At 31.9% G+C, this 13,354-nt stretch overlaps 2 protein-coding genes across 2 annotated transcripts; both read right to left on the bottom strand.

Moving 5' to 3' along the window:
- Window positions 1-1,886: 1,886 nt before the first annotated feature.
- Window positions 1,887-7,207, bottom strand: Fni3 (ubiquitin-conjugating enzyme E2 35-like). Its single transcript, NM_001287377.1, is given in 8 exon segments — window positions 1,887-1,924; window positions 2,054-2,151; window positions 2,286-2,359; window positions 2,448-2,489; window positions 5,789-5,847; window positions 6,655-6,741; window positions 6,974-7,001; window positions 7,172-7,207. Coding segments are annotated over 8 exon segments (462 nt in total).
- A 2,905-nt stretch (window positions 7,208-10,112) lies between these two features.
- On the bottom strand, window positions 10,113-12,170 carry LOC101266844 (anther-specific protein LAT52-like). The gene is made up of 2 exons (XM_004244220.5): window positions 11,955-12,170; window positions 10,113-10,640 (listed from the first exon to the last, which is right to left on the bottom strand). The coding sequence occupies exons 1-2, from the start codon at window positions 12,106-12,108 to the stop codon at window positions 10,285-10,287; spliced, it is 510 nt and encodes a 169-aa protein (XP_004244268.1). The 5' UTR covers window positions 12,109-12,170; the 3' UTR covers window positions 10,113-10,284.
- Window positions 12,171-13,354: the final 1,184 nt, after the last annotated feature.

The raw sequence follows: 13,354 nt of genomic DNA, 5'->3' as shown, positions 1-13,354 counted from the left end.
TAGTGTCAACTATGGTCGAGGCTATAAGTTATACTGTCGCCACTAAAAGCTGTTATTAGTGCAACTACAATCGCCGCCAATGTCGCCACTAAAAGTTAGTATTACTGGCAACTGTGGTCGACGCTATACGTTATATCAGTCGCCACTAAAAATAGTAATTAATGGCAACCTGGTCGCCGCTATAAGTTATATCTGCCGCCACGAAAAGTAGTTTTTTAGTCGCAACTATAATCGCCGCTAAAGGTTATAACTGTCGCCACTTAAAGTTTGTTATTGGTGGCAACTACAATGGAAAGTTATTTTTAATGACAACTGCATTCGCGTTACAACTTCCGCTACTAAAAGTTGTTACTAGGGCAACTATAGCTGCCGCTATAAGTTATGTCTATCGCCACTAAAAATTGTTATTGTGGCAACAACAAATGCCGCTAAAGGTTTTAACCGTTGCCATTAAAAGTTTGTATTAGTGGCAGTTGTAGTTGCAGCTATAAGTTATATCTGTCGCCACCAAAAGTAGTTATTGCCAACTCCAAACGCTGCTAAAGGCTGTAAATGTCGCTTCGAGAAGTATTTTATTAGTGGCTATTGCCGCTGAAATTATAAATGTCGCCACAAGAAGTGTTGCCACCATAGGTTTTTATTGGCAACTCTTGTCGCCGCTAACGGTTATCATTGTTGCCATAAAAGCAAGCTGCTGTCGCCACGAAAATTTTGTGGCAAGTTTAGTCGCCAGAAATACTAAAAATTTGTACTAATAGCAACTTTTGTCGTCTTGAAAACACATATTTATTGCCTTTTCTAGTCGCAATTATGCTTAGCATTATTAGCAACTTTTGTTGTTGCTGTCACGAAGGCAAGTATTAGAAGCAACGGTTGTTGTTTCTAATATCTACGTATTATTCCCACAAATTAGTAAACTTTAATCGCCATTAAAACATGTAATATGTGATCTTTAATTGCGACATGTTTGAGATTTTGTCAGCTCAAGTAATTGAGAAACATTTCAAAACACACGCAACTAGAAAGTTTCAAAGATAAAATAAAAATGCTTATATCAGATGTTTAAATGCTCAATTAATAATCTTCAGTTTGACTATAAATGAAATTAGACAATAGTCTAATCCGTCAAATTACGTTAAAGCTATATAATCTATCCTATTATTCAAAATATACTCCATTTTATTGATCTCGGAATTTAACAAATTAATTCAAAGTACTTTTTAGAAATATAACAATTGCAATGGACCTAATCACTTGAAAAGGACCTTAATATGAATAATATGGCAAAGATGCATTTTGGGGAACTACCAATAGATAATGCATCCACTTTAGTCATGGTAGACCTTGTAAACATACTTGTTCTTTGACAATACAACCAGACAAAAAAAGCCCATGAGTGCATATTTACAGTTTGATTATCGTCTTTGGGGTCTTTAGATAGGGAAAGGTAGGACAAAAAGGTTGAATGAAGGATAATTTATCTGAAAAGAGTAAAAAAGCAGCATACAGAACCGGAACAAACGATGCAGGATAGGGAGGAAAAGAAAGAAAAGAGAGAACAAAAAGGGTCAAACAAAAGGATTTCCCTTGGAAAATTCAATTTTCTGAAACAAAATCTATGGAGGTTGATAGAAGCTGTGCAGCAACAGTACTTTTCAATTCCAAACCCACAGATCTGAATCACTTACTACTCTTTGCAGTGACAAAATCCTTACCATTTCCAGTTTTGTTGTAACAAAGTTCATTCCTGAACATTAAAAAACTAAAGGGTGTCACATTCAATTATACAAATTTGGAGGGTGCTATCCAGGTTCATATTGATAAGCCAGTCAATATTGATTACATTCCATGATTTTTGTTATTTTGAACATTTCGTTGCTATATCTTCATGCACCACTAGCATATAGGCGTGTCCACTCCTTAGCTGGATCATTGAAGAAAAACGAAAGTCAAATCAAGGATTGAACAAGAATGCGTATACAGATTTGCATAAGATTAACATTTTCTACTTGACATTTACAGCTCTAGATTGGAAGACCAGGACACAACTTACCCGTTTCAACAGCTTCAACCTCATTTGACTTCCAGTGCTTAGCAATGTTTTCAGAGAGTGGATCATCTGGATTTGGAGCACTCAAAAGTGCTTGAATGCTGAAACAGTAGTAAACTTTTTGAACTTCTAACACCTTAAAAGCTTAGTATGGTTCTCATTAACATCAGTCTTGCATCTTTTGATGTACACAGAGATGAGAAACATATTTCAAAGCATGATAAATTATTAATACCTCAAAAGTACAGTACGGATCTGAAGAGCAGGACTCCATTTGTCTTTGAGAATATCAAGACATATCCTTCCAAGCTTCACATCAAAAGGCATAAATAAGCAAGGTATTTTATGGCTTGTATCTATATGTATGGATATGAAAAACTTGACGAGGACAACAGACCTTATCGATGTTCGGATGGTAGATTTTGGTGAGGAATCGAACCTGTTGGGATGCAAATTGATCAATGACTAATAGACACTATACGCATAGCAAAACTTTATAACATGTTAAATGCGTACAGAAAATAAAAGTGTGCACAAGCATATATAATCTACAATTATTAAGATGAAGGGTACATGTCATGTTTAAGAAGTCCAGAATCATTTGAAAAGTAAGCTTCCAGCAAAAGCTAGCAACACCAGGTACTACATCTAAAAACGTACCATGAAAAGCACCCAGGAAAAGTGGAAATATTTTTATCTAACATCCAGATTTAGTATCTTCAGGAATCTACAAAAAAAAACTAGGGAACCCTAGCATTTTAAGGACTGTCCATGGCACAATTAAGGTCATGACATCCTTTATATTCAATTATACAAATGGATTGTAAGTCTGAATACCAACTAAACATAATAAATCCAAGAAACCCTCACACAGCACATGTCCATATGAATCACTGTCGTAAGTTCATATTTGATAGAATTATCTATAAAAAAAAAAAGAATAACAGAGATTTTTTTTTTGAGAATTATTTGATAGAATTCTCTAAAAAAAAACATAGAATTACAGCAGCAAATCCAAGTTTGACAAACAGTTCTTCTCACAACCCGGGTTTTCTTAGTCCTATCCATCTCAGCCCTAGGATTCTAAATCTTTTGGTAGGAAAATGTACTCCCAAATAATAAATCTCATCATAATTCTGTTTAATTACTGAAACAAAGCTGCACCATAACTGCAACCTAGTTTCCAAGAAAAGTAACAGAGGCTATGCCAATACATGTAAGCCAAATGAAATAGGGTTTGCAAAGTTCATAAACAAGCATCTCACTTATCAGTTCAATTGAAACCAACGGTACAAACAACTGTAGCCAAAAGCGGTCTGAGTAAACCTTAACCATGAAAGAGAGATATAAATTTGAGATTAGACAAGACAGAGAATTAAAAGATGTCAACCATAAAGAGCAGTTCAGCCAAAAAAAATAATAGTCAATGAGAACAAGAGCTACAATTATCCTAATCTTCATTTCCTTCAATAGCTGATATCCTGATCATGGACAATCAAATCATTTTCCAGAAGAAAAATCGAATCAGAGTCCTGCTCCAACTAGTCAATAATACAAAAAGAATGTTACCTTTCTCAAAAAAGTCAATAATACAAAACAAATTGATCATTTATATAGTTGGGTTTAAATCAAATTACTAGATGAAGTTCCAATGGTATTTGCACATTGTCACTTCCACAGAGTAACAGACTTTAAGTAATTCTTTTATTCCAGCACTACTCATAGTTCCAGTAAAACCAATATCTAGGTAGCCCGAGTGTACTATATTTTCACAACCCTACACTGCATATAAATGGAAGCAGAATGTGGGAGAAACAGTCATCTAACCAGTACTCCTAGAAAAGCAACCTTATCATGAACAAAGTTGTGAAACATGACAGGATTAATACACTTGTCTCTTAGCTTTTCAACTGTCATGAGCTTCTTTGTCAATGCATCTCACATCAGGTTTGAGCATCTATTAACAAATATCATGATCAAATTGCAATACAAACTGCATAGATTTTTACCTTCTTTTCCTTGTCAAGAAAAAAGTACAAACTGCATAAACATTTAACCTAACATATTCACTTAGGCAGCAGTAAATAACAGATATTATTAGTACATCAGTATTTACCCCTAGTTGAGAGAATGATAGCTAGGGTGAAATGCTGGACATCAAAATTCCTTACTTATAGTGGCAAACTTCAACTCATAAAGAGTGTCCTATTTAAGATGCAGACTTATTGGGCACAAATCTTTTTATTGCCAAAGAAGATAACAAAAATGGTGACAACTGTGTGCAGAACCTTGCTCCAGACTGGTAGCGACAATTGTTCAAAGAAAGCACTGGTAGCATGGGAAAAAAGTTTGTATGCCAAAGGCAGCAGGGGGACTGAGTGTGATTGATGGGCATATATAGAACAAGGCAGCTCTATCTAAACTGTTATGGCACTAGGACAGAAGAAGGACAAGCTGTGGATAGTGTGGGTACATACTTTATACATCAAGAATAAGGACCTATTTACTATGACCACCCCAAAGCAAGCATGTTAGATTATAAGAAAGTTATATGATGCAAGAGCATAGTATACTAATATGTCCTGGAAAATTGATGGAAGGAAGAACCCTGAATCCAGCATCAAGAACAACTATGTGATACTTAGACCTCAATACCCTCCAGTTGAATGGAAACATTTGGTACAGGTCAAAGGTCTGTTGCCAAGGCATCAATTCATTTTGTGGATGGCATTACAGAGGAAACTATCAACTGTGGACAGATTGCTGAAATAAAGAATTTCGATCACCTGTTCTATTAGAGCTATCCTTATTCTTCTTATATATGGACAGCAACACTAAACTGGTTAGGTTATCACAGACAACTAGGCAGCTGGGATTGGGAAGTCAAATGGATGATAGATAGGATCAAGAATAGTAGACCAAGAACTGGAATTTTGGGATTCTGTTTTGCAGCAACCATTTACAACATCTGGACTGAAAGAAACAAAAGAAGATTTACAACCACAAGGGCGAGCACAGCAAGGGGACTAAAGGAGATTTCCATACAGGTGCACATTGAAGGCCAAAGACACCACAGGTAGAAGCCTCATCTGGAGCAGCTAATAGGATTATCCTAGTTAAATGTTTTCTTTTACACAGTTGATAGGTTACTACCTGAATTAGCTAAATTGTATAGCAAGGTTCTGTGAGATCTAGCTTTAAGTCCAAAAAGAGCTTGCTGATTTGTATAAATAATTTTTGTTGAATGAAAATGTTACTCGTTGACCAAAAAAACAGATAGTAACAGTGTTAAAGAAAGCAGCAAAGTTTTAACATCTGAGAAGTTTCGAATCCAGAATGATACATCACAAAGTTAAAATGTCGCAACATATTGCCGGACATAAAGACATAGACATCTGGCTAAGAGTGAAAAGGCAGATTCAAATTGAGATATAACACTCCACCAGGAGAGAGAAGGCAATATCAACAAATAATTAAAAAGAGCCAAACATAGCTAGAAAAGGGAAAACGAAACAGGGAAAAATGCACATGCAACACCTACAACAACCGTGTCGATTGCAAGAAATTTTAAACTGTATCTTGATATTTGCTTTCAGAAAATATCAGTCAAAAACAAATAAATCTTTATCCATTCCAAAGCTCTGAGATACCATTTCAAGAACCAAAAATCAAGAACATCAACTGAACTTTGTTAAAACAGCCATTGCCCAAAAAATTGTCCTTAATGTGTGTACATACCTTAGGAGCAGCCATTGGGTACTCTTCAGGTAAAAATAGTTCGAGCTTGAAGACACCTCCTACACAAAGAAGGCATGGAGATTAGGTAAAAGGAGAAAATGAGGGGAAAAAGTGCGCGGCGGTCAAAACAAATAATATTCAAAATGCACCTGTAGCGGTATCCTCTAAATCATTATTCAACAAAATGAAGGAAAATCAGAAGAGCTAAAAGAAAAGAATGCACACATGCATTATCGCATAACATTAGAAGGTAGTTGATGGGTGTCTTGCAGCTGAATGCTAGCTATTATAGAAACATTTTCTACTAGACAACAATACTCAACATTTTAAAGTAAGAGCAGACAGCTTTCTGCTATGCTTCTGAGGATTCAAACAAAAATTAAGACATTTATAACAAACATGCACACGGTCATGCTCATATAACCAAACTCCGGGAATTGCAAATATAAGTATATGTAACTACTTAAAATTTTCCAAATGCAGTTCCAACACACCATCAGTACTGCTATAAACTAGTCAAGTTAACTTCATATTCTGCTGGATTAATTAGTTCAGAAAATTAGCCGGTTTTCATGATTGTTTCATTTAGTATGCAGCAACTGAAAAGGTAGATAAGTGCCAAAACTATATAAAGAATGAGAATAGAACAAATTAGAGGGAAAAGGAGAGTAACTTGGGCCAGTTAATGCACAAGTAAAATGCTAGAACAAAAGAAAAACTAGCAACAAAGACAAACTTTAGCCAATCACCAGCCAATACAAAGGAGTCAATTCGCACCAAACAATATGATGATCAACAAAAACAAGTAAAAGCTGCAAGCATATTTCCCTGCTTACTCAAATCTTATAATTGAGCTCATTGATTACCTTCATAAGGAGACTGTGTTGGACCAAGTATCATGACATTAAAGTATCGCATATTGTCTTCCGACGGCGACGCACTTATCCCAGGCGCTGCATCCCAGTTAAATCAACATTAGATCCTCTTAAACCTTTACTTCCACCATAAACTAATATACATCAACACTTACTGTAAACTTCAATTTTTAAAAAAAAACACTCATGCATACTGAAATCAACAATACAAATTACATCCCAGAGCATTCAAAACTCATAAACGAAGCTCAAAATTCCACACGGCTATACGAAAACGAACAATTCAAAACAAAAATTCCAGAAAATTTACCTGGTTCGCTGAGAAGACGTTGAGTTTCCTGTAAGATCAAAAATAATAAATTATCAGCTACACCGAAGTTAGATCATCATAAAACCTACCGAATGAAGTGATCAAAACCATCAATGGATTAAAAAATCAAAGTTTTATGTATGAAATCGATATGGATCGAGTGAAAAATAAGAAGATCAACATGAAGGAAGAGCAAACCTTGATAATTCTTCGAGGAAGATTGCTGTTAGCCATTGAATTGAAAGCCTTTTTGGGGTTCGCAGAGTTTACGCTAAGGGTTCTTCTTTTCTAGAGAGAGAAAGGGGAGCAAGTGGAGAATAGTTTTGTGAGAATTTGACAACTCTTTCTCACACTATCACTAAAATATATGTGGTGAAAAGGATTGGTTCAGAATCTTTAGGGGTGTATTTTATAATTTTTACGTAATGGTGGGGGAGTGGTGCCAATTAAAAAAAACGTAAACCATGCACTTTGTATAGCACTTTCCATTTATCGAGGTTTAAATAATTTAAATTTGATCGGAAATATGTTTATGAAATTTTTAATTTTTTTGAAATAAAATTTACATATTTATAAAGTACGTTAAAAGTATTATAAGTCACAATAATTAACAATTCAAAATATATAAAAGATAAATTAGTTTGAATCTCAAAATCCAAAGATTGTCACTGAGACAAAGAAAGTATTTTAATTTAACTAGTACCCTATATTTTTTACAAACTTATATCTTCATAACTATTTTTTGTTTACTTTTTTGAGTCTAAATTTTTCGAAAACAGCCTCTCTATTTGATAAAATAAAGATGATATTCATATACATTTTATCCTTTTTAAATCATATTTATAAATTATACGAATTATGTTATTATTATTTATTTCAACTTGATAACATTCAATAATACTAATTGAAATTTGCTTATATAAATGATTAAATAGAGATGTGTACGATAATTACAAAAAAACCATTGATTATATAGCGAATTAGCATTTTCTTACATATATGTTAGAGTTATTCGTCTTAAAACAAAATAAACAATAAATAATACTAGAAAGCTACGCTAAAGATAAAATATATTGAATTGAACCATAATTATGTAATACCTCAAATGATAGTTCTTTGACCCATTCATTATCTTCACACATTTACCATCACTATTACATCCAATTTTCTTATTACATAAACAAACATCCACCATTACCATTAGCATTGATTTTATGGTCACGATTATCAACGTCGTTATTAATAATATCAATTAGCTTCACCATCATAATTACTATCAATTATTAATATCACGTCAGTAACTAATGTAAGGGCGGACCCAGTAAGCCAGATGCGGGTGCTCAAGCATCCATTGATTTCCGAATTTTTTTATATATATAGAAAATATGATACATATGTTATTATAATTTAAACGAACACTCATAGGACAAAATCAGCCGTGGTTGAACTGGTTTAAACCTCAGAGGCGCACGAAGCCATTGATGAGGGTTCGAATCGCCAGTAGCATTTCTTTTTTTAAATCCTGAATCCGCCACACCACCCCGCATTACAATTATTACCGCCACTATTGTTAGTTCATAGTCACTAACACCGATTATTACTGCCACCACTACTAGAAACTACTCCATCATCATAATCAACATAAATGTTTTAATTTTTTTTAATCAAATGGTGATTTTATTTTATTAAAATCATATATTTTGCTAATATTTAATTATTTTTATTTTAAGTGCATATTTATTATGCTTAGAAATAAATGAATTATGGTTCTTCAAACGTTAGAAAAACAAAAGTGTTCAGATTTATGGATAAAATTTTAATTATTCTTTTTTGTTAAATCAAAAAGTAATTATTCAAATATATATTTATATTCAAATATCGTGATCTTAATGAAAATAAACGAGGCTAGTATCTTGGATCTAGGATTTTAATATGATACTTTCTAACATTTAAGTGTTTACTAGAGCACAAAAATCTCAAACACTTTAAAAATTTGATCTTTTGAAAATCTATCGTTTATGGTAATTCTAATGATTTTTCTCATATATATGAACTTTAGTTCTCTCCATATGTTTCTCAATATGCTACTTTGTGTGCACAACTTCAAGGAAAGAGAATTTATTGACACAAGAATTAATCCAACTGAGGAACAACGTTAAAGAAACCTACATTTGTGCAAAAAGGCTTAATTTCGCATGATCGTGATTTATCATATAACCACTCAATTATTAATTCATTGAGTAATTATCTGAGAAATCAACTTTATAATCATGACATGATAAGTATATACAGACACAAACTAGTCGGGGAAAGGGGAGGGGAGTACGAGTTCAGGTATGGAGGGGTTCGAGTTCAATACTCGATATGAAAAAGATCTTGAAAAAATGCCCCAAAAAATTACATGCACTAGTTAAACATTAAAAAAAAAAAAAAAGGAAAAAGTTCTAAAAAATATTTAACTTTGCCCGAAATTATTGTTACGATACCAAAATTTATGAAACACCTTTTATCCTTTTGCACTGTTTAGTAGTATATTTAAAGATATATGTGTGCCCAGGGGCGGAGCCACCTTGTAGTAAGGGGATTCATCCGAACTTCATTCGACAAAAAATTATATTATGTATACATGGTAATTGAATTAATTTTTTATGTATATATAGTAGATATTGAACGCTCTTTAACTACTTCATGTGTCTATTTCTACGAATTTTAAATCCTCTTATTGAAAATTCTAGCTCTGCCACTGTATGCGCCCACGTGGACGCAATACTATTTATAATTATATAATATTTTTTATGCCCACATGGGCACATATATACCCTTAAAATACATTATTGAATAGTGCAGGGGTAAAAGGTCCTTTTCAAAGTTTGATATCATTACATCAATTCGATGAAAGTTCGAATATATTTCATACATTTTTCTTTTATAAAAAATATACACTATTTTGTATATGTGCATATCAATTATCATACAAAAAGAAAAGTATTTATCAAAGTATTATTTCGATGGATGGCTATAGAGCGTAGAAATAACGAAACTATCATTAAGGAAGACTTTTTAATGACCGGTTAGTCTTGATGTATATATATATATATATAAAAAGATAGATAATGATTTGATGATCAAACACAAAAAATTTCTAAGAAGCTATTATTGATCTTCTCATTAGAAAATCATGGAAATTTTTTTAATTTTTCCATGTTGAGTTACACATCAAAGGAGAAATTATAACAGATTTAATATTCTTCTTAATATATAAATGATGAATGATGCAAAAGCGCTCTCTCTCTATATATATATGTTCTCTCTTAATTCTCTTCTTTATCATTTTCAAGAATCAATAGATCAACAAGCTCCATCTCCTCAACAAGTTTTGCGCAACCATCGATTGGTTTGTCCTTTTGATAGAACAATGGGTTCACAAAACGAACAGCATTGTGCATCCCTACATTTTTACTGCAAATAACTCTGTTATTAACCATATCTGGAACAACTTCTTTGCAATCATCTTTTGGGCTGTTCACCAATGTAACCTCACAGATATCATTCTCATGGTCACCTTCAACCTTCAAGGTATATTTGCCAATACCATCCGTTTTGCCTTCAGTTGTAAATGTCTCGTTGTGTGTCTCCATGTCCTTGCATGTCATACGCACCGTGGCACCTATTGTCAAAAATATGAAAACAGAGGGAATGATGAAATTAATTAGTAGTACAATAATGATAACTATACAAGCATAATTGTCCAAAATACAAAAAAAATGTTACATAAACTTGAGAAAGAGGAGAATAATGAAATTAATTGGTTTTACGATAATGATAATTTTTCAAAATATGAAAAATGTTACATAACAATAATGGTAACTATACAAGGACAATTGTCAAATTATGAAAAAATGTTGCATAAACTGATAGACAGAGGGAGGAATGAAATTAATTAGTAGTACGAAATACGAAACAATGATGCTTCCTCTTTTTTAAAAAGAAAGGATCTAATTTGACTTGGAACGGAGTTTAAGAAAAAGAAATAAGACTTTTTAATGTTATGGTTCTAAATTAAAGTTATGTCAAATATATCAAAATGTCCTTTAATCTTGTGGTACGAAATACGAAACAATGATGCTTCCTCTTTTTTAAAAAGAAAGGATCTAATTTGACTTGGAACGGAGTTTAAGAAAAAGAAATAAGACTTTTTAATGTTATGGTTCTAAATTAAAGTTATGTCAAATATATCAAAATGTCCTTTAATCTTGTGGTATTAAACATGTCACGTGAAAGTCGCCAAAAAAATAAAAAGAGTCATTCTATTTCTAAACAAACAAAAAAAGAAATAGAATAATTCTTTTTAAAACGGAGGGAGTACATAAAGACCGAAAGAGTAATAAAATTAATTAGTAGTACAATAATGATAACTATACAAGGACAAATATCCAAAATATCAAAAATATTACATAAATTGAGACAGAAAAAATAATGAAATAAATTAGGATTACAATAATGATAAAGGATAATTTTCAAAATATGAAAAATGTTACATACCAATAATGGTAACTATACAAGGACAATTATCAAATTATGAAAAAATGCTGCATAAACTGATAGACAGAGAGAGAGAGAGTAATGAAATTAATTAGTAGTACAAAACAATGATATTCAAGGATGATCTAGTTTGACTTGGAGTGGAGTTTAAGAAAAAAAAAAAGATTTTTTAATTTTATGGTTCTAAATTAAAGTTATGTCAAATGTATCAAAAATGTCGTTTAATCTTGTGATATTAAACATGTGGAAAGTTAAAAAAACTAAACTGTTGCAAAAAAAAAGAAAATGAGTCATTTTTTTTAAAAACAGACTAAAAGGTAAATAAAATAATTCTTTTTTAAACGGATAAAGTGAGACGGAGGAGAATAATGAAATTAATTATTAGTAGTAGAATAATGATAAGTATGATCAAAATATGAAAAAAGTTAGATAACTATACCTTCAAGGGTATTGCTGAGGGAGGTGACGAAACCAAGACGGCAGGTATCACAAAAGACTTTGCCTTCGACGTTGAACGTTTCAACGTCGGCAACCGCGAAATTGGCGACAGCCAAAACGCAAAGGGTGGAGAGGAGAATGATAGCTTTTGCCATTTCTGATTTGATTTTTATTTTTGTTTGTTTATTTATTCTCCTTTCTCTGATGTGTGACTGCATTTTGTAATAAAATAGAAATGTGTTATTTATAATAAAAAAAAAAAGAAGAGTTGTAGGTAATAATGGTTGAGCGTTATTTTTGGTTTTGTCGTTCTGTTTCTATTTTCGTTATGGAATTAATGAAACAAAAGACCCGTTCTTTTTGTTTTACATTTTTTATTTTTTGTGGTTGTGGAAAAAGTTGTAAAATACTGATAAATTGGAAAAAATTATGTACTCTAATTTGCTTTAGAAGGGCGTCCATATATATAGCTTACTTTTGTGCATAGATGGGTCCGAGTTTATGAATTTCTTTCTTAATACGAATATAGAGTGATTAGGTTTTCGTAAACTCATATGTTTTTTGGATTATTTTATATATTGAGTAAAATTTTATAAGTATGGTATTGGAAAGATTGAGTGCAATTATCTCGCAAAGATAGAAAGGTTATTTTCGGAGGGGTGTAATATCGAGTAAAACAAATCAAAATAGGTAAGCAAAAAAGGCGAGGGCAAAAAAATATATCAATTTATAATAAAACAATAAACAACATATGATGATATAAATAAAAAACAAGACACTACAAGAATAAGACTAATATATATTACTTTACTTGTTCATATTTCCTTTTATATTTGTTCTTGTTTACTTGTCTATTTTAATAAATCAAGAAAGAACAACAATTTTTTCCTAATATGCACTTATTTAATTCTAAAAAAAATTCTAGTACTACTAACTTGTAATACATGCTTTTGGGAACCAGAAAATACATTTATTATACTTAGGGAGTTGCATAATCTTTTTATTTAACGGTAAAATTATAACTAACATATGATGATTATTGTTGCTTAATATGTGTGCCACTTTTAAAGTAGACAATAAAAATAGAGACATAAAGTTTTAAATAAACACCACCCAATCTAAACCCGTCGTAAAATAGGAGAACACTATACTATCTATTCACCTTCTATCTTGATTCAAAATAATATTTATTGAAATTACATCGTGTCTCATTTAATCACGTTCCCTAATACATTTCACCAAACAAAATTATATTGGGTGAAACACATTTTTAAAATTGAAGATGGGTGAAGTAATTTTCTAAAACCAGGTGACATTTTTGTAAAAATAGTTTTTCTTTTAACACTTTTTTTGTTAAATGAAAATGATAAATATGTATCATTTGTTATACCACAAATATAT

This window comes from Solanum lycopersicum, chromosome 7 (assembly GCF_036512215.1).
Source record: "Solanum lycopersicum chromosome 7, SLM_r2.1".
Classification (NCBI taxonomy): Eukaryota; Viridiplantae; Streptophyta; class Magnoliopsida; order Solanales; family Solanaceae; genus Solanum; species Solanum lycopersicum.
This window is presented reverse-complemented; position numbering and strand designations above follow the sequence as displayed.